Raw genomic sequence first — 27,972 nt, forward strand, 5'->3', positions numbered from 1 at the left:
CAGAATCAGGACCATAAGAGTGAAAGTTTCTCATCTGCATGTGTTTTAAGGCCTGTGGCTGTGTGAAGATTTTTAGAAAGTTTAAAGCATTTTAGTTGTGCATAAGGAAGTCTAATAAAGATTCATTTTATTAATTTATGTGATGAAGACTATGCAGTGTTATTTTCATTCATTCATTCATCTTATTTTCGGCTTAGTCCCTAATTAATAATTAATAATTAATACAGGGTCGCCACAGCGGAATGAACTGCCAACTTATCCAGCATGTTTTACACAGCGGATGCCCTTCCAGCTGCAACCCATCTCTGGGAAACATCCATGCACACTCATTCACACACATACACTACGGACAATTTAGCCTATCCAATTCACCTGTACCGTATGTCTTTGGACTGGGGGGGAAACTGGAGCACCCGGAGGAAACCCACGCGAACGCAGGGAGAACATGCAAACACCACACAGAAACGCCAACTGACCCGATCCAGCAACCTTCTTGCTGTGAGGCAACACGACAGCACTACCTACTGCGCCACCGCGTCACCCCTGTAGTGTTATTTTACAGTTATTAAATGTATCTGTATCTGAATGCAGCTACTTACTTGAGAAAACCATAAAGCATGGTTTATTTCCCTTTAACATTTGTTCCATTGTACATTTATGATTCTTGTTTGTTTATTATATGTAAACATTTATATTTCACTCCCCTACAAAATCATACCCATCAATCTAAAGTAATGACTTTCCAAATAGAGCTATTTAAGTCATCTGATGAAATTGTATGATGAAAGTTGAATGTGACATTTTGCAAAAAAAACTCAAAACATAAAATAAACATTCGTCACGGACGTGACAGAAAAGGTCTGCGAGTTACAGTATACTACATACTTCGTAGGAATTCTGTGAATTAAACTGCATAACCCAAAAGAAATAATGATAATCAAAAGGATAAGAGTTGCCTCTCTAATTTTATTTTATTTGACATTTTTGCATTTATGAAGGAAAAGCTTCGTTATGGATGTGACACTTTTGTTTTGGATGTGACAGATTGAAATTTTTACTTGTCTGACATTGGTAAATCAAATATAATAGTTTGAAAACAATGACATTTTTGAGTATTTTTAAAAGACTGGAAAATGCTTGCTTACACAAAAAATGTAGAAACGGTTTCTCTATTTTGGTGAAAACTTAATTTTTTTATGCCATTTCATGCTCATGTGTTTGTGTGTGTGTGTGTGTATATATATATATATATATATATATATATATATATATATATATATATATATATATATATATATATATATATGAAACAAAAATTGAATAAAGGTTAGGGGTTTATTGTAACTTTCCCCCCTCACCATTCTTTGCTCATAGCAAATTAACAATTGGTTAACGCAATTCCACCCAAGCTGTCAAACAGGCATCCGATATAAAGAAAACCAATTCAGAGTTCACATTTCATTCAAGACAATGAAGACAGACTTTTTTTCTGTGGATTAACTAAATAATTGTACATCACAAAATTAGCAATGTGCGCTAACTCAGTAAGTAATGTCAATATTGATTTCATGTGGACTTTAAAACGGCTATAGGAAACATTATTGGGGGAAAATCTAGAATTAAGTATGCTAAAAGGAAAATGTCTGTCACAACCCTACTTTTTATTGATCAGAAGCTCATTTATCACAGGGAACACAATTTATAAAATAAAGACATTTTAAAACATTTTACTACATTTATACATGTAATTCAACCACTAAAGGCAAAAATCACCACAACACCGTTAGCTTGTAGTAGCACAGCTGTGATTACACATGTGGCACGAGGCACTTTAACTCGTGTGATACTCTTGCTTAACTATAAACCAGATATGTGTGCTACATTTTGTAGTGGACCCTCCAAAATTAGTTTATAGTAAACATAACAGCAAAACGTTCCAACACAATCACGTCTATATCGTCCCTCAACTCAATGCAGTCTGTCTCAACTGGCTTTAACCAGACTACACGACCTTTCCCAAACACATAATTGCACTCATTTCCAAACAAATAAGCAAATGCGCTGTTGAATTCCCAAAATAAAAACCATGTTTAATAGAAAGCGGTTAATAGCATTAAATACCCTGCAGATTTCTGACTTTGAGAGAAGAAAAAAATCACGTAATCCCTACCTTCAGTCACCACAGACACATTTATCTCACGTCTCAAATGTAGCAGCACGCGTGAGTAACAAAGTAATAAGCGGCCCTTTCTAATTCCAGAGCGCGTGCTTCCCAAAATATTCCCAGTCGCGTGCATCTAATAATCCATTGACGAATTATCGACGGCATGACAGCGCTCAATGACACAGTTTTTACTCACCGAGATGAGAATCACGTCCTTCGGGGAGGACTGCGTGCTTCAGGGGATCAGAATAAGAGCCCTCGCTTAATTCAGGAGAAATTTAGCGCGGAGATTCCTAAACGACCCCTTCGGTTCTGGCGACCATGTTTGTCCAGCCTGCCTGACTGACTGACTGACTGTTGCTGGTGTTCATCCGGGCGCTTGAGGGATCAGGGGGCAGGAGCTTTCCGTGAACGGAGGGGAAAACGGGAAAGAACGAGTGGAGACACAACCAGTCAAGGCAGCATTATATGACCACCTTTCACTTTAAATACCATCCAAATGGGTTGTAGCAAATGGGAATTTATTAGGCTTGTCATGGGGCAGATTTAAACATTTGTCCTGGCGGGTGCACGGGGTTGTTGCATTTCTGAGGAAAAGCTTATTGTAACGGTTGGATCACGTGGTGAGATCGATTCTCTTTCACAATGGATCTCAGTTAAGATATAAATGCGCTAAGCTTCGGTAGATCATTGGGAATATTTATAGATTGTATGTCCCAGGAAATGGGCACGTAGTTGTTAGAATATGTGCTGTTACGTAAGAGCATTCGCGCGTTCACAACACATGCGCGCCACACGAGACTGGATGGGAGTCCGACTCCTTTCAGCGAGTCGGTTCTTCTAATGATTTGTTATGAATAGTACGAACGTTCGTTGTATTCTCATATCTTAAACTGAAATATTTGAAACGAAGGTATGTTATTTGGATATAATTACGTTATATTCGTTTTAATTTTGATTTTTTTTATTTTCGTGAATTAATTGTTCAGACCTGTGTTTGATTCAGATTCATTTATTCGACTCAATTAAAGGATGCTCACGAATCGGGCATATACGTGAGACGTTCAGAAGAGCTACATGCAAAGTTCACTGAGTTCATCGTAGACACATTGAGGTAATGTTTAGGAGTGACTACATTATCTGTTTCTGAATTGTGTTTTATTGTTGTGTGCCTTGCTGAAGACAATTTATTTTCTCAAGTGCTGCTGTAATGTGGTACAGTTAGACAATGTATGGCTTAGGTGGCCGTTAGCATAATTAAAGCTACATTATTACTAATGCACTACGATATGAATTTGGCTGCATCTTATATTTTACATATATTGGATTAATTATGAAGTATTTTTATTACCTACATGTAGATACATTGGGGGACTAAAAACTCGTGAACATCACCCTCTGCTGGTTCATCACAAAATGCACGTTAGTTAAACAACAAATAAATTATAAAACGGTCAAATAAATATGATAAAAATGAAATATTACATAAAAATAATAAATAAAGCTGAAATTTATTGTTAAAGCTCTAGTTCTCCTAAAAATGAAATTACTCAGTCACCCTTGGTTCTAAACCCTTGTGAGCTTCTTTATTCTGTTGAACACAAAAGAAAGCTGTAAACTAACTACTGACTTCCATAGAATGATTAACATAAATCAATGGTTACAGGTTTCCAGCTTTCTTTAAAATATCTTCCTTTTGTGTTTAACATTTGAAAGAATGTCAAACATGATTGGACCAAGTGAAGGGAGAGTTATGAAATAATTTTCATTTTTAGATGAACTATCCCTTATCCACATAAAGCCATCGAAGTGAATTCGCCTTAGCAGAACGTTAACATTAGATTTTTAGCTGATAATGTCCTTTGTGATTCATAGTAGTGAATGGCTTCCATCACTTGAGAGTCTAAAAGCACACACATTCACACACACTACGGACAATTTAGCTTACCCAATTCACCTGTACCACATGTCTTTGGACTGTGGGGTAAACCGGAGCACCTGGAGGAAACCCATGCGAAGGCAGGGAGAACATGCAAACTCCTCACAGAAACACCAACTGAGCCGAGGTTCGACCTTCTTGCTGTGAGGCGACAGCACTACCTGCGCCACTGCCTCGCCAGATCTCAAACATGCTGCAAGTAAAAAAACACATGCATATTGGAAAACACCAAAAAATTCTCACAACACATGCAAATACAAAAATAAAATGCAATTATGTTTAACTGACTATGTTTTTTATGAAACTACATTTTCGATGCTATAAAATGAATCATGTGAAAATGCATCACATGGTTGATTTTATAATAAATACAGCTGTGGAATTTAACAATAATTATTTATAATCATTAATTTTCTTTCAGCATAGTCCCTTAATTCATTAGGGTTCACCACAGTGGAATGAACCACCAACTTATCCAGCATATGTTTTACACAGCAGATGCCCTTTCAGCTGCAACCCAGTACTTAGAAGCATCCATACATACTCATTTACACATACTGCCAATTTAGTTTATTCAGTTCAACTACACCATATGTATTTTGACTGTGGGGAGAAACCGGAGCATCCGGAGGAAACCCATGCCAATATGGAGAGAACATGCAAACTCCAAACAGAAATGCCAACTGACCCAGCCGGAACTCAAACCAGAAACCTTCTTGCAGGGGTGTCCAAACTCGGTCCTGGAGGGCCGATGTCCTGCATAGTTTAGCTTCAACTTCTTCCAACACACCTGCCTGGTATACCTAGAAATAGCTTGATTAGCTGGTTCAGGTGGGTCTAATTGAGGTTGGAACTAAAATATGCAGGAACGAGTTTGGAAACCACTGCTTTAAGTCAACATTGCTAACCACTGAGCCACTGTGTCGCAGAAAATATGTATATTATTAAATTACTCAATAATTGTATTTTATCAACGTCCCCAACCCTAAAGCCGCCCCTTACAGGCATGTAAAAACTGATTAGGCCTATACAGACTATTATTCCTGTAAAAAATGGGTCATCTCGTTCCTGGAGGTCCGGTGCCCTGCAGGGTTGAGCTCCAACTTGCCTCAACATACCTGCCTAAGTGTTTTAAGTATACCTAAGACCTTGATTTGCTTGTTCAGGTGTGTTTGATTAGGGTTGGAGCTAAAATCTTCTGGAATCCGGACCTCCAGGAACAAGTTTGGGGATCCCTGATGTAAAATTATCCATTAAACTGCCCTACCCAACCCTAAAATCAAGCTTCACTTGATGTTTTAGGGTAAACTGTTCCTTTAAGAAAAACTAAAAATGCCTTACTTGGTGAACATCGCCCTCTACTGCTATCCTGACACGACTAAAAGTGCTCCTCGATGCATGATAATAACTCAAATCAAATAAAAAAAAAATCACACGGCACTTTCCCTTCTCAATTAAAGCATTAAAAAACAAAACAAACCGGTTACTAAGGCTTCAGTAATGAGCCACAAAACATTCAACGGTCATTCAGTTCAAGCAATTCCTGAGTGGGCAGTGGCTGGCTGAACCAAACAAAGCTCCTCTGTGACACTTAGTAAACTGCAGCGCTTTCCCTTTAGTAAATACACGAGGGTGGTTCACTTTTTTTCCACTGTTCATAATTTAGCATGTTTTGGGCAATAATCAGACAATGCAGTAGGGTAACATTTTTTGGGCAGTTTGACACTACCACGTCATGCTTTATTTTTGTGAACCACATGATGGCGCTGGATCTTAAATACAAAGAGCGTCACATAGTTCAACTGACTGTTTGCAAGGCTGAAGAGAGAGTGATTAGTACAATGAAATGAAGAGCGAATGTTGACCTTTCTCCTCAAGAATTATTGTGAACACCCAATACTACAACGTCAAGTTAGAAACGCTGACACAGCCGTTGTTACCTTTCATGAATACATTAAATGTGGATGCTAGTTAAGAAATAGGCTAAATGAAAAAGAGTTTCCACAAAATGGTTTAACAAATATCCCACAAAACTGCTAAATAAGGGGTTATTTTGAATCCAATTAGCATTTAAGATGGCCAATGTTGACTAGTTGGAGTAAAGTTGAAAAATAACAGTTGAAGTCATAGTTTAAATAGATAAATTGATGAGCATTCTCTGTAAAAAAAAAAAAAAAATGTAAATAATAATTATTTAAAGAATGTGCACATGTGCATTGCCATGCTCAAACAAGTTTAATAAAGCAAATTGAAAGTAACCAGGCAAATTTCCCGGAAAGATGAGTCCTAAAAGTTCCAGGTTACTCACCCATTCATGTTGTCAGAAAGCTTGGGACCAAGTCGACTAAAGTCCTTTTTTAGGGAGGATTAACCAGCATGGATCTATCAGAATTTATTTAACAAACATATTAGGCTACTAAAAGGGCAACGCCATTAAATACTTTTCAAATTGACTCCACTTTTAACTTTTTAACCTAATCAACTTTTTAAATTTCAAACACTTCAATTCAAATTCAGACTGAAGGTACAGTGACAGTAAAGTACTGGAATATGATTCTTTAGTCCAGCTTGAGCCCACTTGGTAAATTAAATAAATTCATCACACTGTGGGATTTGGATGACAATAGGTGAGCTTACAACACAAACACATGCACACAGATCAGGAATGTGAATTATGTCTTGGTCAGAATGGGCAGAGTAGATTGTGATTGGCTGAGGGGTCTGTCAGCATCGGGTTTTGAAGCTTGTGGTCAGATTAGATGAGAGAATAAGAGAGCTGTGGTAGTGAAAAGAGGGACTAAGATAGCAGGAAGAGTTCGCTTTAAAATCTTGAGAAAAACCGCCATGACTCTCACTGAGATTATCTTCGTCTTGACTGGGACTTGCGCCATCCTGGTTTTTGGAGGGAAAATAGCTAGCCTTATTATGATGTTCATCACGAAGCTCTTCTGTCCTCTTCCTGAGGCTTTTTTCACCTCTCTGGGGAAATGGGCAGGTGAGAGACACCAGCATTTTCATCTTGTTACCTGTGTTTTCGACTTGAGTGTGAGTTTTTGTATAAAAACAAGTTGACATATTTATTTTTAAAATAAAATTTCCTTGGAATTTTTTTCATTTAGAAATTCTTAGTAAATTTCAGCAACAACTACAAAGAAATGGCAACTAAATTAATTGTAATATATTGAAAAAAAAATATATATATATATATATTTATATTGTTTGTTGAACAAATTAATGCTTTGAAGGCTGAAATATTAGTGTAAAACCTCTAGTGATATTATTTAAATTTCTTTATTTTATTATAAAAATATTTCAAAGGGACTATGCCGAAGGAAAACGAATGAATGAAAATTATTTTAGTAACAAGATTGAAATCACATATAAAGTTAAAATAAGCAGGATAATCTTTTGGAAGTTAGGAATTAGCTAGGATAGTTGTAAAACCACAAATATAGGCACACAATCAAATACATTTTCAACTATTCAACTTACAAAGTGACTTGAATTAAGGTAAATAAACTGAAGTAGAATCTTGTATACCTTATCAAAAGACAGATTTAACTAAAAAAGATATTTAGAAGAATGTTGGAAACCTGTAACCATTAACTGGCAATGGTTAACGGTTACCAACATTTCTTTGAAAAGTATCTATAAAAAGTGCTTTGGAATAAGTAGAGAGTGAGTAAATAATTAGAGAATTTTCGTTTTTGGGTGAACTAACCTATTTAAAAGTAGATTTAGTAACATGAAATGATGCTGTCATGCCTTATTAACTTCTAAATCATCTGTATATATGTAGAGGGGCTCATTAAAAACAGGATTTTTAACATGAAAATGACAAAATAATATCCTTTAATAAAATTAGCACTATACCATAGTTCAGTCCCGCCATTTATTCCAGGAACAGGCTTTTCATCTCACTTTAAAACTGTCACTCACAAAGTGCTTCGCTTCCCTAAACAGCTCATTTATTGTTGGCAAAAGAGAGTCCCTCCTTATGGCTTTCTTGAAATTATACTGTGTATGCAAGTTCAGAAAAAAAACAACAATCCCAGACACTTTTTCCCAAGCTTCCCTTTCCACTCCGTTCCGGCACTGAGTGTGGCAGAGAACAAAAGGCAATTAGAACAGCATGTTCCAGGACGTTATTACTCTTTTCATTTCTTGACTTTGAATGGTTGTTCCTGCTCATTTGAAATCAAATTAACATTACTTTTCTCTCAATCTGCAGCCACTCTTTTTACTTGAAACTTGTGAAAAGTTCTGTGTGTGTGCGTGTGTGTGTTTTGTATTACAATGTCTCTTTCCAGGGGGTGTTTTCTAGCATGTTTAGACATAGTACATCTGCTATTCCCTTCACTCTGAATAAATAATCATGCAGAAGGTTTTGCAAGATGCTCTACACATGCTAGAATCATCACGTCTTGAAGCACAGCTGCTTTGGCATGTTTGAGTGTGGGATTGTGGAGGGCGAAATCTACTAAAAAAAAAAACAACAAAAAAATGCTAAATAAGAATACATAAATGCACATAAGATTGAACATTTTATGGGCGCTGTAAAAATTAAATGGATACCTCAATTGCATTACCTACATACACAAATTTATTTGCAGTAATTTGTTTTTGATTTTTGTCTGCAAAAGTTGATAAAAATTGTTTTGTTTAAATAATATTAAAAAAGCATTTAATTTAAAGTTATATTGACGTCACTATTCTGAATGAGTATGTGTGTGTTTGCCTCATCTTTTCCTCTGCAATTAAACTTTCTAATTTAATAAAACTAAACTAAACTAAGTCAGGTCAGCCGAAGATAATCATTCAACATTTCTGACACAAAATATTTAGCTTATCTTGAGATCTCATTGAGATTGTAAAAGCGGGGCACTACTTGTACTTGTACACGAGAACATTGGCGCAAAGAAAGAGCGAACGCATGGGAAACAAGACAGAAAGACACAAGAAAACCATTTTCCCACACTGGAGACAACCGGACATTAGGTTTCAAACCTTTCTAGTCTGCAAAAGCAATGAAGGCAGTAATTACATCATTTCCTCCGTTACACACTGCATTTTCTCCTACTCCCTTGTTTCACCTTGTGCACTCGGATGGACTATAATAAACTTTAGTTGGTGGAGAGGAGATAGTCGGCGATGATGACTTTTCACACATATGCAGAACTCATACTCTCTGTTTGTTTACTGAATCGGTGGGTACATACAGTTTGTTAAAGTTCTGTATGTGCTGTTAAATCAAACAAACACTGACCGCCAATCCTATGTAGTAAGATTCTCATAGATAATGATAGGAGACAAGTAGCTTATCATGTAGACTTCTGGATATGCTTGATTTGAGCATTTGTTATATTAGGGGTAAATTATATACAGGTAGTAGTTAAGTAGTTAAAATAGTAATTAGATAAACAATAAACCTTAAATTGGATTTTTATCAGAATATGTGGGGCTTATGCTGCATTCAATTTCTTCTGGGATGTACTTACGAGCTGACAATCCCAAAATGAGCTGTGTACTAGTCACTTTCATTGGCACAAAATGGCGTTGTATCTGCTTTAGATAAATTGCAAGAAAATGTTGCAGCGTTAGTTATCTCTGCTAGCAGAAAATGAAGAGCAAAGGATTCACATCAGTTGTGTTGTAACCCTCAAGATAATTTGAATACATGAATTCCACCCACTGATCTATACTGTCTGTAATAACATATATAATACTCTAATGATCAGTGACTTATCCATGATTCTCACTGACAATCCCCCAACTACACTGTAAAACCCAACAGTCAACTTTATCAAATGACATGAGTGTAGTTAACTCAAAATTGACTGAAAGTTAATTCAACTCATTTGAAAAGAGGTTTGAACTCAGTTTTGATGGTAATGACTTAATTAAATACCTCATTACTTCAACTTAAATGGAGTAAGTTCACAGTACTCATAGTTTAGTTTTTAACTCAAATAGTTTGTAGCAATCGTTTTCCTCAAACTGTTTGAGTTGCCTTAACTTATTGGGTTTTACAGTACTCAGTTGGTTTGAGTTCTCTTCATTTACTGGGTTTTACTCAAATTCTTGCTCAAATGTATTTATTTATTAAACTAGATTAAGTTCTCAGTACTCATTAGGATTAGTTTTTGAACTTAAATAGTTTGTTGCAATCAGTTTCCTCAAATAGTTTGAGTTACCTTAACTTTTTGGGTTTTACAGTGTGGGAAAGTTTTGGGTTTCTCGCTTGTAATAATGACTTTGTAGAACTGTTCATGTGCATTTAACTCGTATATGTGATTTATTCAACATCAATTAAACACACCATAAATGTGGAATTCATAAACATTTGTTATTATTGACATAGATGGTCGTTTAGAGAACTACAGCAATTTATTAACTATAGACTAAATATGATTTAATGCTTGGATACACTCCTTATTAGACTTACTGAGAAGTTCTTGTTCATCGTTTGGTTAGAAGTAAAAAGAAATCAGTGCGTTTATGAACTTTAATGGCATCTCAATCTTAATCCATAAGGTTTAGTATGTAGTTGGCCAACCCTTTGCAGCTGTAACAGCTTTAACTCTTCTGGGAAGGCTTTCCAAAAGATGTGCTTAAGGGAATTTTTGAAAATTCTTGCTCACAGTCTCCGCTGTAATGCATTTCAAAAGTGTTCTGTTGGGTTGAGGTTGGGACTCTTTGCAAGCCAGTCAAGTTTCCCTACACCATAGGTCTCAAACTCAATATACAGGAGAGCCGTAGCTCTGCACAGTTTAGCTCCAACCACCTCCAACTCACACCTGCTTGATAGTGAACACCTTGATTATTTGGATCAGCTGTGTTTGATTAGGGTTGGAGTAAAACTGTGCAGAGCTGCGGCGCTCCGGGAAATTAAGTTTGAGACCTATACTCTACACCAGTGGTGGGCAAACTTTTTAGACCTAATAATAATAATAATAATAATGTTATAATTTTTACAGTGGAGAATAGAAAAGATACTATCTGTTGGAAAAAAATATCATATTAACATAGTTCTCTAATCTAATTTGCACTGCTTAGAATATATAGATCAGTCATCATAAAACTTGATGAAACCACAAATCTTTGATAAAATTTCTTTTTTAAGTGGATGTATGCATGGAAAATATATTCTATGGCAAAAACTATTACATTTAACCAACAATTATTCTATAATTTGAGTGAAATTCACAACAATCTCATTTGACCTTATATTAAAATGCTCATATTAATCATTGCAAAACTAATAAAGATAAAACGGAAGAATCCTAGTCTTTGTTATTCCAAGTCATGTTATTATGAGGGTTTTAATGTGAACCCAGTTCCTGGTCCCCTTTCTTCGCAAGGGTGTCAAAGTCTGGAGTCTGCTACGGCAAAAACGCGAGGCGCAGCAGTCGGTTAAAATGCGAGGCGGGCTGTGGGCAAGGCGCATAAGCAGCGCGCAAAACCCTTGCGGCTGTTAGTAAACCATTCAAAATAGTGGACTTTTAATGCATAAATATTCCAGCTCTGAATATAAGCTGACTCCAATTTCAGGGGATCATTTAATTCACACACTTTCATCAAAAGTTAATACATTTGGATATTTGATTATTTCAGATACACTATACTTTCAGGTATTCGTTCATTGCAGACCAGTTTTTTCGTTTTGAGTCACAGCTTGGGCTCACCAGCTTGATTCTTAGTCAAAGGTTTGCAGGCATCTGGCACCTTTTAAGTCGGCCGTCTAATGCTCGCTCTTTGACAGAAAAGGTAGTCTACCCAGTCTTTTACCATGCAACTTGCCAGATCAAAAGTGGTGAGTAATCAAAAGGCCTACGATGAAGTGCTTACTGCTCCCTTCACTCGTGATCCTCTAGTTCAATGGTCGCAAACTCAATTCCTGGAGGGCCACAGCTCTGCAGAGTATAGCTCCAACCAGCTCCAAATCCCACCTGCTTAATAATCTAGTACTCTTGAAGACCTTGATAAGTTGGATCAGCTGTTTGAATAGGGTTGGAGCAAAACTGTCTAGAGCCACGGCCCTCCAGGAATCAAGTTTGCAACCTATATGCTCTACCTTAATCCATGCTGGCTGTAAAACACCAAGGGTCAACAAAAGTGTCCTCACAATAACCTAGTCATAATGATTTCTGTCGAATTCAAAATAAATCAAATATAACATTTTAGGGGTGACGCAGTGGCGCAGTAGATAGTGCTGTCACTTCACAGCAAGAAGGTTGCTGGTTTGAGCCTTGGCTGGGTCAGTTGGCGTTTCTGTGTGCATGTTCTCCCTGCGTTTGCATGAGTTTCCTCTGGGTGCTCTGGTTTCCCCCATAGTCTAAAGACATGCGGTACAGGTGAATTGGGTAAGCTAAATTGTCCATAGTGTATGACCGTGTATGGATGTTTCCCAGAGATGGGTTGCGGCTGGAAGGGCATCCGCTGCTTAAAACATGAGCTGTGCTGTGTTGACCCCGGACTAATCAAAGGACTAAGCCGAATAGAAAATGAATGAATGAATGAATATAAAATTTTATTTGTCAGGTAAAATTGTATTATGCCAATTACACAATAAAACAATCAGAAAGCCAATTCAGAGATGATACACAACATACATTACTCAAAGATAAAGAGATGCATACCTGACCAGAGATGTATGTTGCAGCATATAAGTCTCAGAGACTCACACACTGCAACGGGGTGTCTTGACTACAAGATTCCAATGGCATTTTGCACCCTTCCGTTAAATACTCAACTCTGAACAAACAACCATAAATTGAAGATAATAAAAGCTTCACCAAGACCTCTGTCTGGTCATACGATAACACAAACAGTAATCACCCCTTGGGATAAAAAGTTCATAATTGACAGACTTCAGTCAATTCGGTAGGACAGACTTTTCCCAAACTCAGACAATAATTATCCTGGTACTAGTGGCTACTGCAAAATTGACATTTAAAATTATGCCAAACACGACAAGTTAAAGTTATAGATTCACAAGATACAGCATACGAAGAGGATGGAGATTTGGTGTGGAATGTCATTGACCTGACCTCTGATTGAAGAAGTGAAGGGGACGGCAGAGAGGGGGGCACAGTATGGGTAACTGATGCAGTTGAAAAACTGTCTTGTAGATCTGCTACTCAGACTAGAAAGTTGATTGTTTTATTGCATCGCAAGTCTTGTGGTCTTGTCTCATGAAATTCCTTAACAGTTCTCAGAGTCTGATATTATAAAGAGATTAAGCCATCCTTACAATATTACATTAAAAACACTACATATTAAACATATTCATTTTCATTTTGGCTTAATCGCTTAATTAATTCATGGTCGCCACAACGGAAAGAACCGCCAACCTATCCAGCATATGTTTTACGCAGCGGATGCCCTTCCAGCTGCAACCCATCACTTGGAAACACCCATAGACTCATTCACACACATACACAATGGACAGTATTAACTTACCAAATTCACCTGTACTGCATGTCTTTGGACCGGAGCACCCAGAGGAAACCCTCGCAAATGTAGGGAGAACATGCAAACTCCACACAGAAATGGCTCGAACCAGCGACCTTCTTGCTGTGAGGCGACAGCACTACCTACTGCGCCACCGCATCACCCTATTAAAAACATATTATATTATTAATTACACCTCACATATTATTGTTCATTCATTCATTTTCTTGGCGGCTTAGTCCCTTTACTAATCCGGGGATAACCGCCAACTTATCCATATCATTGTAATGTACATAAAAAAGTAAATTTAATAAGTTGTTAATCAAATTAGTCTGCAATATTTGATTTTAAGGCAGAAAATATCAGAACAGTAGAGATAGGATTCATTTGCAGCATTTATTCAGAAAAACAAAACAAAAATAATCCACCACACAGGGTTACAAGGCAAATCATCATCCAAAATTGAACCAAAAGTCCAATAAACACCCCCAAAACTATGGCGTAACATCACTAGATCCACACTGTAAAAAAAAAAAAAAAAAGTAAATAAAATCGTAATTTTACGGTTTATTTCTGGCAGCTGGGGTGCCGAAAAAAAAGTAAAATAACAGTTGTTAAATTACAGAAATTTACCAGGAGTTTAAATTTAAGTATATTTCTGTAATTTAATATCCTTTATTTTATGGTATATTTCTGTAATTTAATGGGTGTTATTTAACTTTTTTTTCGGCACCCCAGCTGCTGGAAATAAACTGTAAAATTACAGATTTTTTTTACAGTGCATGTACTAGGAAGCAGGCAAATAATCAGCGTGAACAAAACAAAATCCAAATGCAACAAGGGACAGAAAACATGGGGAACATAAGCGGTAAATCACAGACAGCTGCCAGCAATGAGGGAACCAGGGATTCAGGGAATCATGGAAAGTATAGTCCAGATGGCAAAAGACAGCATACAGCCCTGTGTCCGTAAAAGGACACTGAAGCTGCTGGTTGTAACAGATTTGTTACATCTTTCCATTAATGAAAAGCAATTCCTCTGTTTCAGTGATCACTGGAGGCTCAGATGGAATAGGAAGAGCGTATGCAGAAGAGGTAACAAGAATACCATGCGAAAACTAGAATTTTCTAATAAACATATGATTTCTGAAGGATAATATAACACTGAAGGCACTTCTGTTGAACACTAACAAAGTCAACACAGGCTCATTGTGAACACATACTCGAGTGTACATTTCTAGAGCGTGCAGATTATGTAGCCAAAGCTACGCAGGGCTGCATTTCATCTTTAAAACTAGCACTATGGGGCAGTATGAGGCCTCCGACTGCTTCTGTTTCTTTTCGTGATACCAGCTGACCACTCACCTCCATGAAGATGGCTTTTCTGTCTTTACCAGTTTGCCCAGTAGCTTACCATGTACGTCGACGAACTTGAGACACAGAGAGGTGATGATGGCGAAGAATGGTTCCAGAAAGTAGGTAAAACAAAAACAAAAGGCAAAAATTAAATTAACAAGTAAACAAAAGTGTGTGAGTGTGGTAAGCTCTGAAAACGTGGTAAAATCAGGCTTTTCTTTTTCTGGATTGTTTTTGAAAACACTGTCGGTTGGGTTGAGGAAAGTGGGTGATCGTTCCAAACGGTGCTTATGAAAACACTATTGGTTGGGTTTAGAGAATGGGGTGGGTGAGGCAATCAGTCAGTCGATAGCGGCCTCTGGTGGATTTACACAACAACAGGCGTGAATGGCACTCTGAGAGAAATTTGAGATCTGAAAAACCATACATAGTGGCCTCATAACAAAAACAACAAAAAACTTACCTCTTGGGATGTATTTCTCGATCTCCAAAAAATGTATATAGGGGTATGTATCAATAATGAGCCTGGGTTAAAAATTTTTATTTTGAACAATGCTAACCACTAAACAGTTGGCTACCGTCAATTAAAAACATTCCTTTTTAGGCAGTTTGTACTGTATTGTAATAGTGCAAAAACCTTAAAATAGCTCTTATCCAAACATTTTATGGACATCTTAAAAACATTTAGTGTTTCCTGCATTTCTCTGCAGCTTTCGAAACAAGGGATGAGTGTGATCATCATCAGCAGAAATCAAGAGAAGCTTGACAGAGCTGCCAAAAAGATCGGTAAAGCTTTTACCATTGAATTTTCAGTTTCTCAATAATGTTTTGAGCTCAGTTTAACCAGCGTTCTTTTCTTGTTCTGGCAGAGCTCAATACAGGAGGGAAAGTCAAAGTAATAGCTGCTGACTTCACCAAAGATGATATTTACGGACACATTACAGAAAACATCGAGGGATTGGATATTGGCGTGTTAGGTCAGTAGGTATCAGATATCTCAATGTGTCACAGTATGAGCTGCAGTAATGTCGACTAGAGTGCTGATCAATGTGACTTTGCTTTAAACAGTGAACAATGTCGGGATTCTGCCCAGCCAAATACCCTGCAAGCTCCTTGAAACATCTGACTTGGAAGAAGTGAGGTCACCTTTGGTTTAATGTTCATGCATGTATTATTTGAGATGATATAGTACTCGCATTTTACTATAGCATTGCACATTTTAGATGTCTTCCTTTATTATTTTGGCATGAAAGATGTATTCAAAGGTTAAAAAGTCAGCCTTAGTAAGAAGGTAGCACTTATTTAACCAAGCTCCAATTAGTTTTTATATGGCTTCATCTGAAAGCTTTAAAATGCTGTCTTTGGAGGCAGAATTTCCAAGTGGAAAGACATTAAAGCACACCAGAATCCAAATTCTTCTCAATTTCTTGTCTTGTAAGGTACAAATTTTGAAGACAGCATATGCGCACTGTTAACATTTTTTGTAAATTACACAGTATTTAACTTTAATATAAACTGAATTTTACTGTAGGACTGTAGTGTTAACAGTGTGTCATTTGCTGCCTCCAATATTCCTCTATTATGTGCTTCCATTGCTGACATTTCAGCAAAAAAAAAAAAAAAAAGGTGTATTTATTGTCATCAGTGAACTGAGCGCCATTTTATATATAAATGTAAATTTTTGACCAACGTTCTCCACTATTGATGGTATTTCTAGCACAAAGTTTTGTTGCAATTGTAGTAAGCAAATAATCCCTTGATTATCACGAAAGCTCTCTCTATTTTGTGATGTATGATTAAATATTAATACTGCCTCAGAAGTCTGTCTGAAATCCATTTTACGAGGTGCCTTTGTGCTCAAATTCTGCCTCCAGAGTCAATGTCTGATTGGGCAACTAGGCAACAACTCTGCAGCTTAAGCTTTCGGATGCAGCCTTTATTTCTACTGTGTAAAAATCTCAATACAACACCTTTAAATCAGAATTCATCTGCCACTTTATTAGGTACACTTTGCTAGAACCAGATTGGACCGCTCTTGCCTACAAAAAAAAAGTCTTAATTCTCGTAACTTCTCTGGCATGGATAGTTGATATTTAAGGTGCTAAAAAGTGCATCAATTTATTATATTAGATTGATCTTTGACAACTACATAGTAGGTATGTGGCTAAGGTAAGTTAAAATAATAAGAAATAATTTATTTTTATTTTAGCTAGAAGGAGTGAGTGAGCAATCTTTATGTCACCAGAGTAACCCATTTTGCTCATGAGTTTTTGAGGAAATATAGGCTATATTATACTAATAAATTTTAAAAAGGGATTGACAAAGATGCATTACGAGTTGCATTTTAATATATATATATATATAAACAGGAATTAAACGGCATCTATTTTGCCTTCTTTTAAAGATTTAATATGAGTATTTTGTGTCTCCAGAATATGTCTGTAAAGTTTCAGCTAAAAATACCCATCAGATTATTTATTATACCTTTTTAAATCCTGGTCAATTTGAGCTGATAAGACATTAGCTGTTTTTGTTCCCTGTGCCTTTACTTCGCATGAGCTGGTTCTCCCTGCCAATCGTTCCCAAGTGCGTGTCAAGAGTTTAGCCTTCATGTAGGTTTAGGTCACTTCAGTATGAATGTGGACACACTATACCTACACACAGTTCTGTCCAAACAGCTTACAAAAGGTGATTTTCCTCATAGATGTCGTTTAATATCAGGCTTTGGATAAACAAAAACTTTTTCTAATTTTTTTTTAAGCTTATTGACCTCCTTTTACTCCAAAGAAATCAAAGAGCCGTATGATATGACACGATGCATAAATGTGTATTAAACACTTATATTCAGCCGTCTATATATGTTTGTTAGCTCATTACAAAAATATGCAGTAAATTTCACTATTTACATGTAAAACTAACAAAAGAAATAATTAAACATACCTTATGCCTTTTCAGGGTGGTCCTGAATAAATGTATAATTCATTTATCCCGGAATTTATGTCCTGAGAAGCTGTAAACAGATCAGACCCATGGCCAGTCCAGGGTCCATGGCTAGAACTGCCCCTTTAGGGCCTACTAACACTATGCTATCTGAACCATGCCCAGGCCTGTTTACCGGATCGTTTGAGAAGTGTGAGCGCGCAGAATCGGGCCACAAAGCACGAAACTGAAAGCGAGGATTGACTTTTAAGGGACTGTTTCAAATGGATTTATTAATCATCCTTACTGTTCAGGAAACGCAAACTGTCATAGATTATTAAAGACGCAAACCTCTCACTGCACGACAGCTGCGCACCTTCAGCAAACCTCCTAATACCTACAGCACGAGGACTTTATGGTTGTTTATGAGCGTCAAACGTGGCTGATCCGTTCGACGAAATATTTAACTGCGTGTCATTGCATATCAAAAGACTTAAAAAACGAAACTACTGAAGAAATCTCCACTGTGCTGAGCAAGCTGTACTTCTAACTTGCGCATCACCGATAATGTAAGCGTGCCCAGGCCCGAATGTAATGTGAGTGCGGGCCGTCGGGGGAGACGGGAGGGGGGACAAGCGTGTTTTGGCCTGGTTCAAGGCAACTGTACATAGTGAGAGTACGCCCTTATGCTGTGTTCACACCAGACGCGGAACGCGCGGATAAATCGCGCTATTCACGCAAAATTGCCGCGTGAACATTTGAGTTTGCTCGCTTTATTCGCGCGTCAACCCCCGCTTCATTCGCGCGTCAACCCCCGCTTCATTCGCGCGTCAACCCCCGCTTCATTCGCGCGTCAACCCCCGCTTCAATCGCGTGTCAAATTCACTTCAAAACAGACGCGGATTCGCGTGATGGGCAGGGCTTCTGTCTGCCCGGTGACTCTAGCTTCATAGCTAAATGGCTAACATGGATTTTATTAAGAAAATAACAGTGTTAATGTGCTTTATGGAGACTGAAAAACAGCGTCGATACGTTTAAGGTCCTGTATGAGTCCACTGCATCCTTTCAGAGGTGCATCCAGCTCTGTGAGTTCATAAACTCTTCCAGAAACTGAACCTGGATGATAGAGACTTTCAGCGGTGTCTCTGACTGAGCCAAGCCCAGTTTGACGACTTGTTGTCGGTGTCGCCTGGAGGATTTGCCCCGGGCCACCATCAACAATCACGCCCCCACAAGAGCAAGCTTCTGATTGGTTAACGCGGCGCAAATGTCCGCTGAAGTTCAGATTTTTGAACTCGAGAGATTCGCGTGAAACGCGCGTTAAGCGCGTCAAACGCGCAAATGCTCAATTCGCCTCGTATATATCACGCTATTCGCACCGCGCCATTCGCACAATTCGCGTCATTCGCTCTGCGCCATTCGCGCGTAACGCGCCGCAGGATGTCTTTTCGCGCATTTGCATTGACTTTACATGTAAATCACTCGCGCTTGACGTGTGTTCCGCGTCTGGTGTGAACGCAGCATTAGTCTCCCTGCCTCTCCAAGTTTCAAAATAAGAGTCCCATGCAAATAGTACATTTAATACAAGCTTTAAAATAAATAAAAAAATTAGGAAAATATGATCATTATAATCTCACAAGGAAAAGCTGTGGCTATTTAAATGCTGCTGGAGGTGTGCACATTGATCACCCATGTGCAACGTAACAGTCAATGTTTTGTCAGTTTTTCACCTTGACTTCACACTCATGGGATTTACATGAGAATGAGGAAATACTGATGTTTGAGGCTCACGGTATTGTCAATAACAATGCAAAAAAAGTTTGATAGGAAGTTTCAGTATGAATTGCTATAGTTTTATTAAAATATAGCTGCTGAATGCGCATCTGGAAAGGAATGCCAATAAGCTTTGGGAGTAAGTTTGTCTTTCCAATGGAGGTGCGCAACTTGCATGTATTTAAATGATGATGGTTAGTTGCTTTACTTGAAAGCTCAAATTTGATTATCATAATTTATTTTGTTTACTGAGTTTGAGGTTTATTGTATCATTATTATTGATACATTAACGTTTTCTCTAATTGTTCAGTGTCCACACTTTACCATTGCACAAACTTTCTAACATTTTATTCATCAATTAAAGAGTCTCTTTAACATTTATGCTTACTTTATTATAAAGAGACAAGATATTTAGTTTAAGTATTTTAGTTTTGACTATTAAAACTATTTGCCTTAGTAATGTTGGTAATTGAAAATAAAGTAGTTTAAAAAAAACATAATATTTATTAATGGATTGTTAAAAATTTTCAATAATTATCAAAACCAAATAATATTGAACATGAACATGTGATTATTTATTTATTTATTTTTTTTTTGCAGTATCGCCCAGCCCTACGCAGTATGTTTTTCCAAGTACTGAACTCTTATTATTCAGATATGCTTACGTATATATAGGTTTTCATTCTAAGGCACCTTTAAGTGCCCAAAGTGTGCCAAGAAGATATTCCATAAATCATTATATAAGATGTTACATGTAATATTGTTAATGAAAAATTCTGAAACAACCATGCCACAACAAAATCCCCCATAAAAATAATTTTCACTAATCTTTTGTTGTCCAATTTTGGAGATCCTGAACAAATTCACTTACGGTTTGCTGTTGTTAGCACTGGTGTGGCACTTATTTAAGAATCGATGTGTTGTGAATTCAGAGATGCTCTTCTCCAGACCTCATCTGAATTACCATTGTCTTTCTGTCAGCTTGTACAAGACTGGCTATTCCGCCAGACTTCAGGGATCAACCAGACATTTTCTCTCACAGACCTGCTACTCTTCTGGCTATTTTCTCAGTAGATCGGCAGGTTCTGAAATATACATTTTGTCACCAACAACCAAAGTAATTTAATTCACTGCTCATTTAGCATTGGTTTGAACATCAGCATATCATCTATATGCCATGTATTTATATAAGCAAACAGTTGAACAGTTGTACCTAATAGAGTGGCCAATGAGTGGAGAAATAGTTGAAGATTTGGTGTCATATTTGGAGTATGTACAGAATAATCATTTATGTTTCATCTCATGGTCTCTCTAGAGAATATATGACATTGTCAACTGCAATGTAAAGTCCATGGTTAAGGTGAGTAGAAACCAACAAAACTATACACTATAGCATGTACTCGATCACATCAGTGATGAATTTCTTGTGTTGCTCTATTGTCTCTTGAAAAAAAAAAGTCTCTTGTAAATGTATAATGAACATTTAACAGGGTCTTCCCATCAGTCATTTATAAATAGGCCAGTTGAGTACCTGTAGTTTAGAGATAAACTAATTTAAAAGAGTGTGTTTCCATATTCAGATGTGCAGAATTGTACTACCAGGAATGCAGCAGAGGTTTGAACTTCTCTGTTAAATAGTTTTGCATCATTTTTTGTGTTAAGATAAACATATGCCAAACACAGCAACCATATGTATTTTCTTAGAAGAAGAGGAGTCATTCTGAATGTGTCTTCTGGAATAGCCAAAATACCATGTCCCATTTACACCTTGTATGCAGCATCAAAGGTAAATTTACTCAAGTACATGACATTTAAACCAACTGAGTCATCTTTTCCAACATTCTGCACTATAATAGCAATGAAAACATGTCAAAATAGCTTTATATTTTCACATGCAGGTTTTTGTTGAGAGATTTTCACAAGGTCTTCAAGCTGAATATATATCCAAGGGTGTTATTATTCAGGTAGAGTACAAAATGTACCATGCATGCAAATTAATGTTTTTTTTGTTGGTACTTGTTAACTAACCACAGAGTTATGTTTTGTTTTTATCATAAATAAGATACCAATCATTCCCAAACATATTTTTTTTTCTCAGACAGTGGCTCCATTTGGGGTTTCAACAGCAATGACAGGACATCAGAAGCCAGATATGGTCACATTCACGGCTGAGGAGTTTGTGAGAAGCTCGCTGAAGTACCTGAAGACTGGTGACCAAACGTATGGCAGCATCACTCATACTTTACTGGTAATGACCTCTGTTTATTGAGTTTAAGGGCCACTCGTTTTTACTGGCATCTATGGTTTCATCAAATAGACTTTTAAAGGAATAGTTTTACACTTTATTTATTCATTCACCATGGTGTTACTGCAGTCAAAACTGCTCTTCTTTCGTTTTAAGAGCATATAAATTCACATAGACATTCAAATGTTCAAAGTTTAATGCAGCGCTGGTCAATTAATCAAACTGAAATTGCTAACGCAATGGGGTGAATGCACAGGGACTTTTAATTCTCAGCAAGCCAGCTCAAGCACTTCCTGTGAACTGCCATGCCATTACAAAGTTGCCGCATTTAAGATCTGGTTCCTTTAAAAAATCAATGATCCTCACTGCCTTGAATGACATATGATCTAAAGGGGGTCTCAGATCAGACAAGAAGCACTGAATTAAATTCCATTGTTTTGTGCCAGGCATCACGATCGCCTCACAGCAAGAAGGTCGCTGGTTCAAGTCCTGGCTTGGTCAGTTGGCATTTCTGTGTGGAGTTTGCATGTTCTCCCCGTGTTGTCTTTCTCCGGTTTACCCCACAGTCCAAAGACATGCGGTAAAGGTGAATTGAATAAACTAAATGGGCCGTAGTGCATGTGTGTATGGATGTTTCCCAGTGATGGGTTGCAGCTGGAAGGACATCCGCTGCGTAAAACCTATGCTGGATTGGTTGGCGGAAACTGATAAATATTGGGAGCTTAACTTAAATACCCACATCACATGATCTTAATTCTAAAATAAAATTATTCACTTTATTATCAAAATTTTGTCAATGACAGTTTTATTGTCCTTGTCTCAGAGAGTTGTTGTCATGGATGGTTGAAGTAGCTTCAGTCTTTTTCAGTGAGAATGATTATTGTTCTATCATTCATTCATTCATTCATTTTCTTTTCGGCTTAGTTCCTTTATTAATCTGGGGCCACAGCAGAATGAACCGCCAATTTATCCAGCACATGTTTTACTCAGCGGATGCCCTTCTAGCCGCAACCCTTCTCTGGGAAACATCCACACACAATCATTCACACTCATACACTAGGGACAATTTAGCCGACCCAATTCACCTCCACTGCATGTCTTTGGATTGTGGGGGAAACCCCAGCAGCCGGAGGAAACCCACGCCTACAGGGGAGAACATGCAAACTCCACACAGAAACGGCAACAGACCCAGCCGAGGCTCGAACCAGCGACCTTCTTGCTGTGAGGAGACAGCACTACCTACTGCGCCACCGCGTCACCTATTTTTCTATTATGATATTTAATTTTTGCAGATAAACTCTTCACATACATCCTGCTGCTGCTGTGTAACGGGAGTCTGGAGTTTTTGAGCAGTCTGTATAGACTGGAGTATTATTAAATATTTGTGTCTCATGTATTGTATTGCGCCATATTTTTTATAACTACACCTGCAGATCATCAACTGGCATTTGAAACAGTGTTATGAAGTTTTGTAGAGATCGCCACTGTAGACAATGTATGTTTGTCTTATTTTTTTGGCATCTACATCAACAATACATACAAAACTATTATTATTATTTACCGTTATTATTTGTACGGTTTACTTATTCTCCCAAGATGTTTTCAGTTCTTCTTTAACTGGAAGAGTCTCAGTTTACCCCCTAAGTGAACACCAGTACTCAATCTTTAGGTGTTTTATATTTCTAAAGTTCTTCTGCATTTCCACTGAGACTGTGAATGATCATATCCTGAAGGCTCCACATCCTGTTCCTAAGGACTGATATTTTATTCGTTTTTCATTTCAAAGAAGACGATGTTGATGCCAAATTGTACACTATTCTGCCATTATATATTACTGGTCTTAGGACTGTGCAGTATACTATTTTCAATGTTTGTTGACTTTTGTTGCCATTTGTCTGTTATTTTCTTTACGAGTGTTGCATAATTTCCATCCAAACTCCAAGCATTGACCACAATCTTAATCAATTTTCTCTTCTGATCTCAAGCTATAGGCAAATGACTGAGAAAGCATCAATCTGAAGCTGCATTTTTATGATATCATCATGTAGATTTTTTACAAAGTATTTTACATTATTTTAAAAGTACTATTTTGTATTTGAAATACATGCATCTGAAATACCGCCCATAGGACACTCCATGAATTACACGTTAATCCTTTGGAGGTTATTCAATACAAAAAGCAACAAATCCAGTTGTGCAAATCATACTGATTTGAACTCTTCTTTGTATTTATTTATTTTAATTGTTAATCCAATTTATTCAGTATATTTTAATGTGCCTATTGATCTTTAAACCATATCATTCAAAGAACCATTCTATTGTAGAAAAAGATTCGTTTTAGAGATTGTTAAATCATTCTTCACACTAAGATGTCTTTAATTTTGTTCTTATTTCCTTTTTGAACTCTTTATTTTTATGATTGTGTCTCTCTTCTGTGCATATTTCTTAAGCAGACTGCGTGTTTTACAAATAAATATTGTTTCCTGTTCAAATGACACAGCAGTCACATTGTTGTTGCAAACTAACTAATGTGTAATTCATCTCTAGGGCAGGATCGTGCAGTCCATTCCTACCTGGGTCCTGCAGAGTGAAACATTTCAGCATCACTTTCAGGAATATGTGAAGAACAGGGACAGAAGATGAGAGATGGCATTCTCAGACTTTATACTGTATATAGTATTGCACATTTGATATGTGTGTTTCTTTGCACTAATTAAAACGAAGCTGTGTGTAAAAAAAAAAAACGTAAGACTGGAAAAGAAAAATGACAGGCCACTGTTTTTCCATGGTCCTTCAAAATATGCTAAATCAGTGTTGATAATGGAATCATTATTAATGGTAATCATATCAGCAGACTGGAGATAGAGGAGTAGTACTGACCTTGATAACATTAACGGAAGGTCAGTTTCACAAAGGCCAAATCACAGAGTCAGACATGTGACCTTGTTGTTGTTTTTATTATGTTTTCTTCCAGATTAGAACGTGTTTAGGCTTATATATTTTCAAACCATGGTTGCATTGGAAACAACATCCAAAAACACATATTTGGCGCCACGCAGTGGTTAAATTTGGTTAAATCATCTTTAAAAGCTGATGAAATGAAATGTAATCATTTTGTCATTACACTGTAAAAACAAAAACAAAACAAAAAAATAATAAAAATAAATAAATGGGTTCCACACAATTAATTTGTGTTGGGGCAAAATGAAAAAAAAATTAAGCTAAGTTATTATTATTTTTTTTTTAATTTTTTTTTATTTTTTTACAAATTTAAGTTAATTGAATATGAAACAATTAAGTAGCCAACCCCTCAAAAATTGTGTTGTTTAAGTTCAATTTAAATAGGTAGTATGAACAAACAGCAAAGTGAAAGCCAGTATTTTACTTTCATGTGATTAAATTCTCTGTAGCCACTTGAGGAAAATGCAAACCCTTTTTGTGTAGTTAATTATATTATTAATGTATACCAACATATCATAAAGGAAAAAAGGATTTGAAGAATGACATTAGAAAAAAGAAATTCTAAATCACTTGAAATTTTCAATGCTAAATAAATTTTATCTACATTTAAATAAATTGGCACTTTTAAAACACAACATTAATTATAACATGATAAAGTTAAATTCTGGCGATTCATTCCGTTGTGGCGACTCCTGATTAATAAAGGGACTAAGCCGAAAAGAAAAGGAATGAATGAAAGTTAAATATTAATAACATAAAAGTTTCCACCAATGGGTGTAATGTTGAAATATTCAGTATACATTCTGTTGTTGGCTCAAATATAAAGACTTTAATTTTTCTAGTCTTTGAAGTCACAGAATTAAATGACTTATTGATTCAAAATGTACGTTTCTTGAGTGATTTATTGTGGCATGTATACATATACATATATATAGAAGTCAGAATTATTAGCACCCATTTGTTTTTTCTTTTTTAAATATTTCCCAAATGATGTTTACTAGAGCAAGGAAATTTTCACAGTGTGTCCGATAATATTTTTTTTTCTGGAAAAAGTCTTATTCATTTTATTTCGGTTATAAAAGCAGTTTTTATTTTTTATGAACCATTTTAAGGTCAATATTATTAGCCCCTTTAAGCTAATTTTTTCAGAACCATTTCAGAATTTTCTTCAGAACCATCGTTATACAATAACTTGTCTAATTACACTAACCTACCTAATTAACCTAGTTAAACCTTTAAATATCAATTTAAGCTGTATAAAAGTGTCTTGAAAAATATCTAGTCAAATATTATTTACTGTCATCATGGCAAAGATAAAAGATCTTTAGACTATCAGTGTTGGGGTAACGCATTACACGGCAACGGGAGTCATATAATATTATTATTTTTCTAAGTAAGGAGTAAAGTAACACATTAAAAATAGTAAAAACATTTGAGGTACTTTTAAGTTTAATTAATTAGCTTTTAAAAAAAATTAATTGCTGAATTAAAATGGGTCACAAAGACTCACACAGTCAATCAAAGAATGTGTTCATTATTTTGAACGCATCAAAGAAAATGAAAGGGGAAAAGGGGATTGTCTCAATGGACCGTGATTTTACTTAAGACAAATAGTACAAAAGTAGCAAAAACATTGCTTTAAACTTTCAATAATCCTAAAAAAAATGTTTTTGATGTGTTTTTTTTTATTAATCTTTTATAGGGAGTTTTCACCTTTAATTTGGATAGGATAGTGGAGATTACAGACAGTAAAGTGCAACATGGCACAATATGTCTGCGCACAAAAACACTAGGCTAACTGAGAATCAGATTTATTGCTAAGTGTGCTTCACACACAAGAAATTAGTTTAGCCATCAAGCTTCCAGTGTATATAGTGACAACACAAAAATAAATATAAGAAAAGCCGATTAAACATGAATCATTGGACAGATATGCAATTAGACAAAAGCTCTGAATGTTGAATTGTATGTACAGATTTGTTATAAATATACAAGTTAAAAAGGTGCTGTGAACAAATGCATATGAAGAAGGTAACTTTAAAAAGTATCTTTCCCCAACAATGTTAACACTGTATAGCTTGTATAGCTTTTTTATAAAAAAAATTTTCTATATATATATATATATATAAAAACACAGGGGAGGTGGCGCAGTAGGTAGTGCTGTCGCCTCACAGCAAGAAGGTCGCTGGTTCGATCCTCGGCTCAGTTGGTGTTTCTGTGTGGATTTTGCATGTTCTCCCTGCATGCGCGTGGGTTTCCTCCGGGTGCTCCGGTTTCCCCCACAGTCCAAAGACATGCAGTACAGGTGAATTGGGCTGGCTAAATTGTCTGTAGGGTATAAGTGTGAATGAGTGTGTGTGGATGTTTCCCAGAGATGGGTTGCAGCTGGAAGGGCATCCGCTGCATAAAACATGTGCTGGATAAATTGGCGACCCCGGATTAATAAATCCATGGTGGCAGGCCAGATTGACCTATGGCCAGTCCGCCCCTGCCTGTCAATCCTGCCTGATCTCACGAGGAAAAGTAACTATTTTACATATTGTCAGGAAAGTGGCTAAGTTGCATTACATTTTTAAAAAGAGATATGCCCACAAATCACACAACGTCCTCTCACTGGAGGCTTAGAAAATTGTGCTAAAATGTCAGAATGAGATTGTACAAGTTAAAACAAATTAGCCACTAAATAAAATGTTAGGAATTGTTGTGAGATTGGATCGGTCAATCACATGTGAAGAGTTCATTTGGCATGACCCTCAGCATTCTCTATATTGTGTATCTGTTGAGTCTGCATGTTGAATGTTGCAGTGCAGTGCTGGAATAAACTAGTACACTTGATACTGTCCACTTTGGTTTCAGACACCGTTGCAAATTTCCAAAGTAGCTGATTTTGAACACAGCTTATAAATCCATTCAATCAGAGCAGGATCTCACAGTAGAATAATTATTACTATTTATATTTTGGGCAAACATTATTAAAGCACTTGAAAGTATAGCAAGTTTTACCTGGAACCATTTATTATGTTTGAATTTAGATGTGAAAATTTGTAAAGTACATACAGAACCGCCTTTAAGCTACCCTGCAGTTATTTATTAGGCAAAAGCAACTAATATTGTACTGATTGGGTATTTTCTGTCAGGGTGGTCAATCTACCTGAAACGGCCA

The 27,972-nt window shown here is 36.6% G+C and overlaps 2 protein-coding genes across 24 annotated transcripts in view; one reads left to right on the top strand and one right to left on the bottom strand.

Annotated features, from left to right (window-relative positions):
• The window catches only part of slc20a2 (solute carrier family 20 member 2), a 117,617-nt gene that overhangs the window by 80,241 nt on the left and 9,404 nt on the right, over positions 1-27,972 (bottom strand). For 4 of the 9 annotated variants that reach the window (NM_001442384.1, NM_001077546.2, XM_087263460.1 and 1 more), the window contains 1 exon segment: positions 2,361-2,516. The gene's annotated coding sequence lies outside the window, so the exon portion shown is untranslated. 9 annotated transcript variants of the gene reach the window in all.
• Positions 2,534-25,691, top strand: hsd17b3 (hydroxysteroid (17-beta) dehydrogenase 3). Of its 15 annotated transcripts, none has more exons than XM_087262943.1 (13): positions 2,534-3,077; positions 3,171-3,278; positions 14,604-14,650; positions 15,622-15,697; positions 15,781-15,888; positions 15,980-16,047; positions 20,919-20,963; positions 21,184-21,218; positions 21,308-21,389; positions 21,502-21,567; positions 21,702-21,851; positions 22,295-22,385; positions 24,396-25,691. In XM_087262943.1, exons 4-13 carry the CDS (start codon positions 15,637-15,639, stop codon positions 24,437-24,439), a joined length of 750 nt encoding a protein of 249 aa, XP_087119069.1. In that variant the 5' UTR covers positions 2,534-3,077; positions 3,171-3,278; positions 14,604-14,650; positions 15,622-15,636; the 3' UTR covers positions 24,440-25,691.

This window comes from Danio rerio, chromosome 8 (genome assembly GCF_052040795.2).
Source record: "Danio rerio strain M-AB ecotype USA chromosome 8, GRCz13ab, whole genome shotgun sequence".
Classification (NCBI taxonomy): domain Eukaryota; kingdom Metazoa; phylum Chordata; class Actinopteri; order Cypriniformes; family Danionidae; genus Danio; species Danio rerio.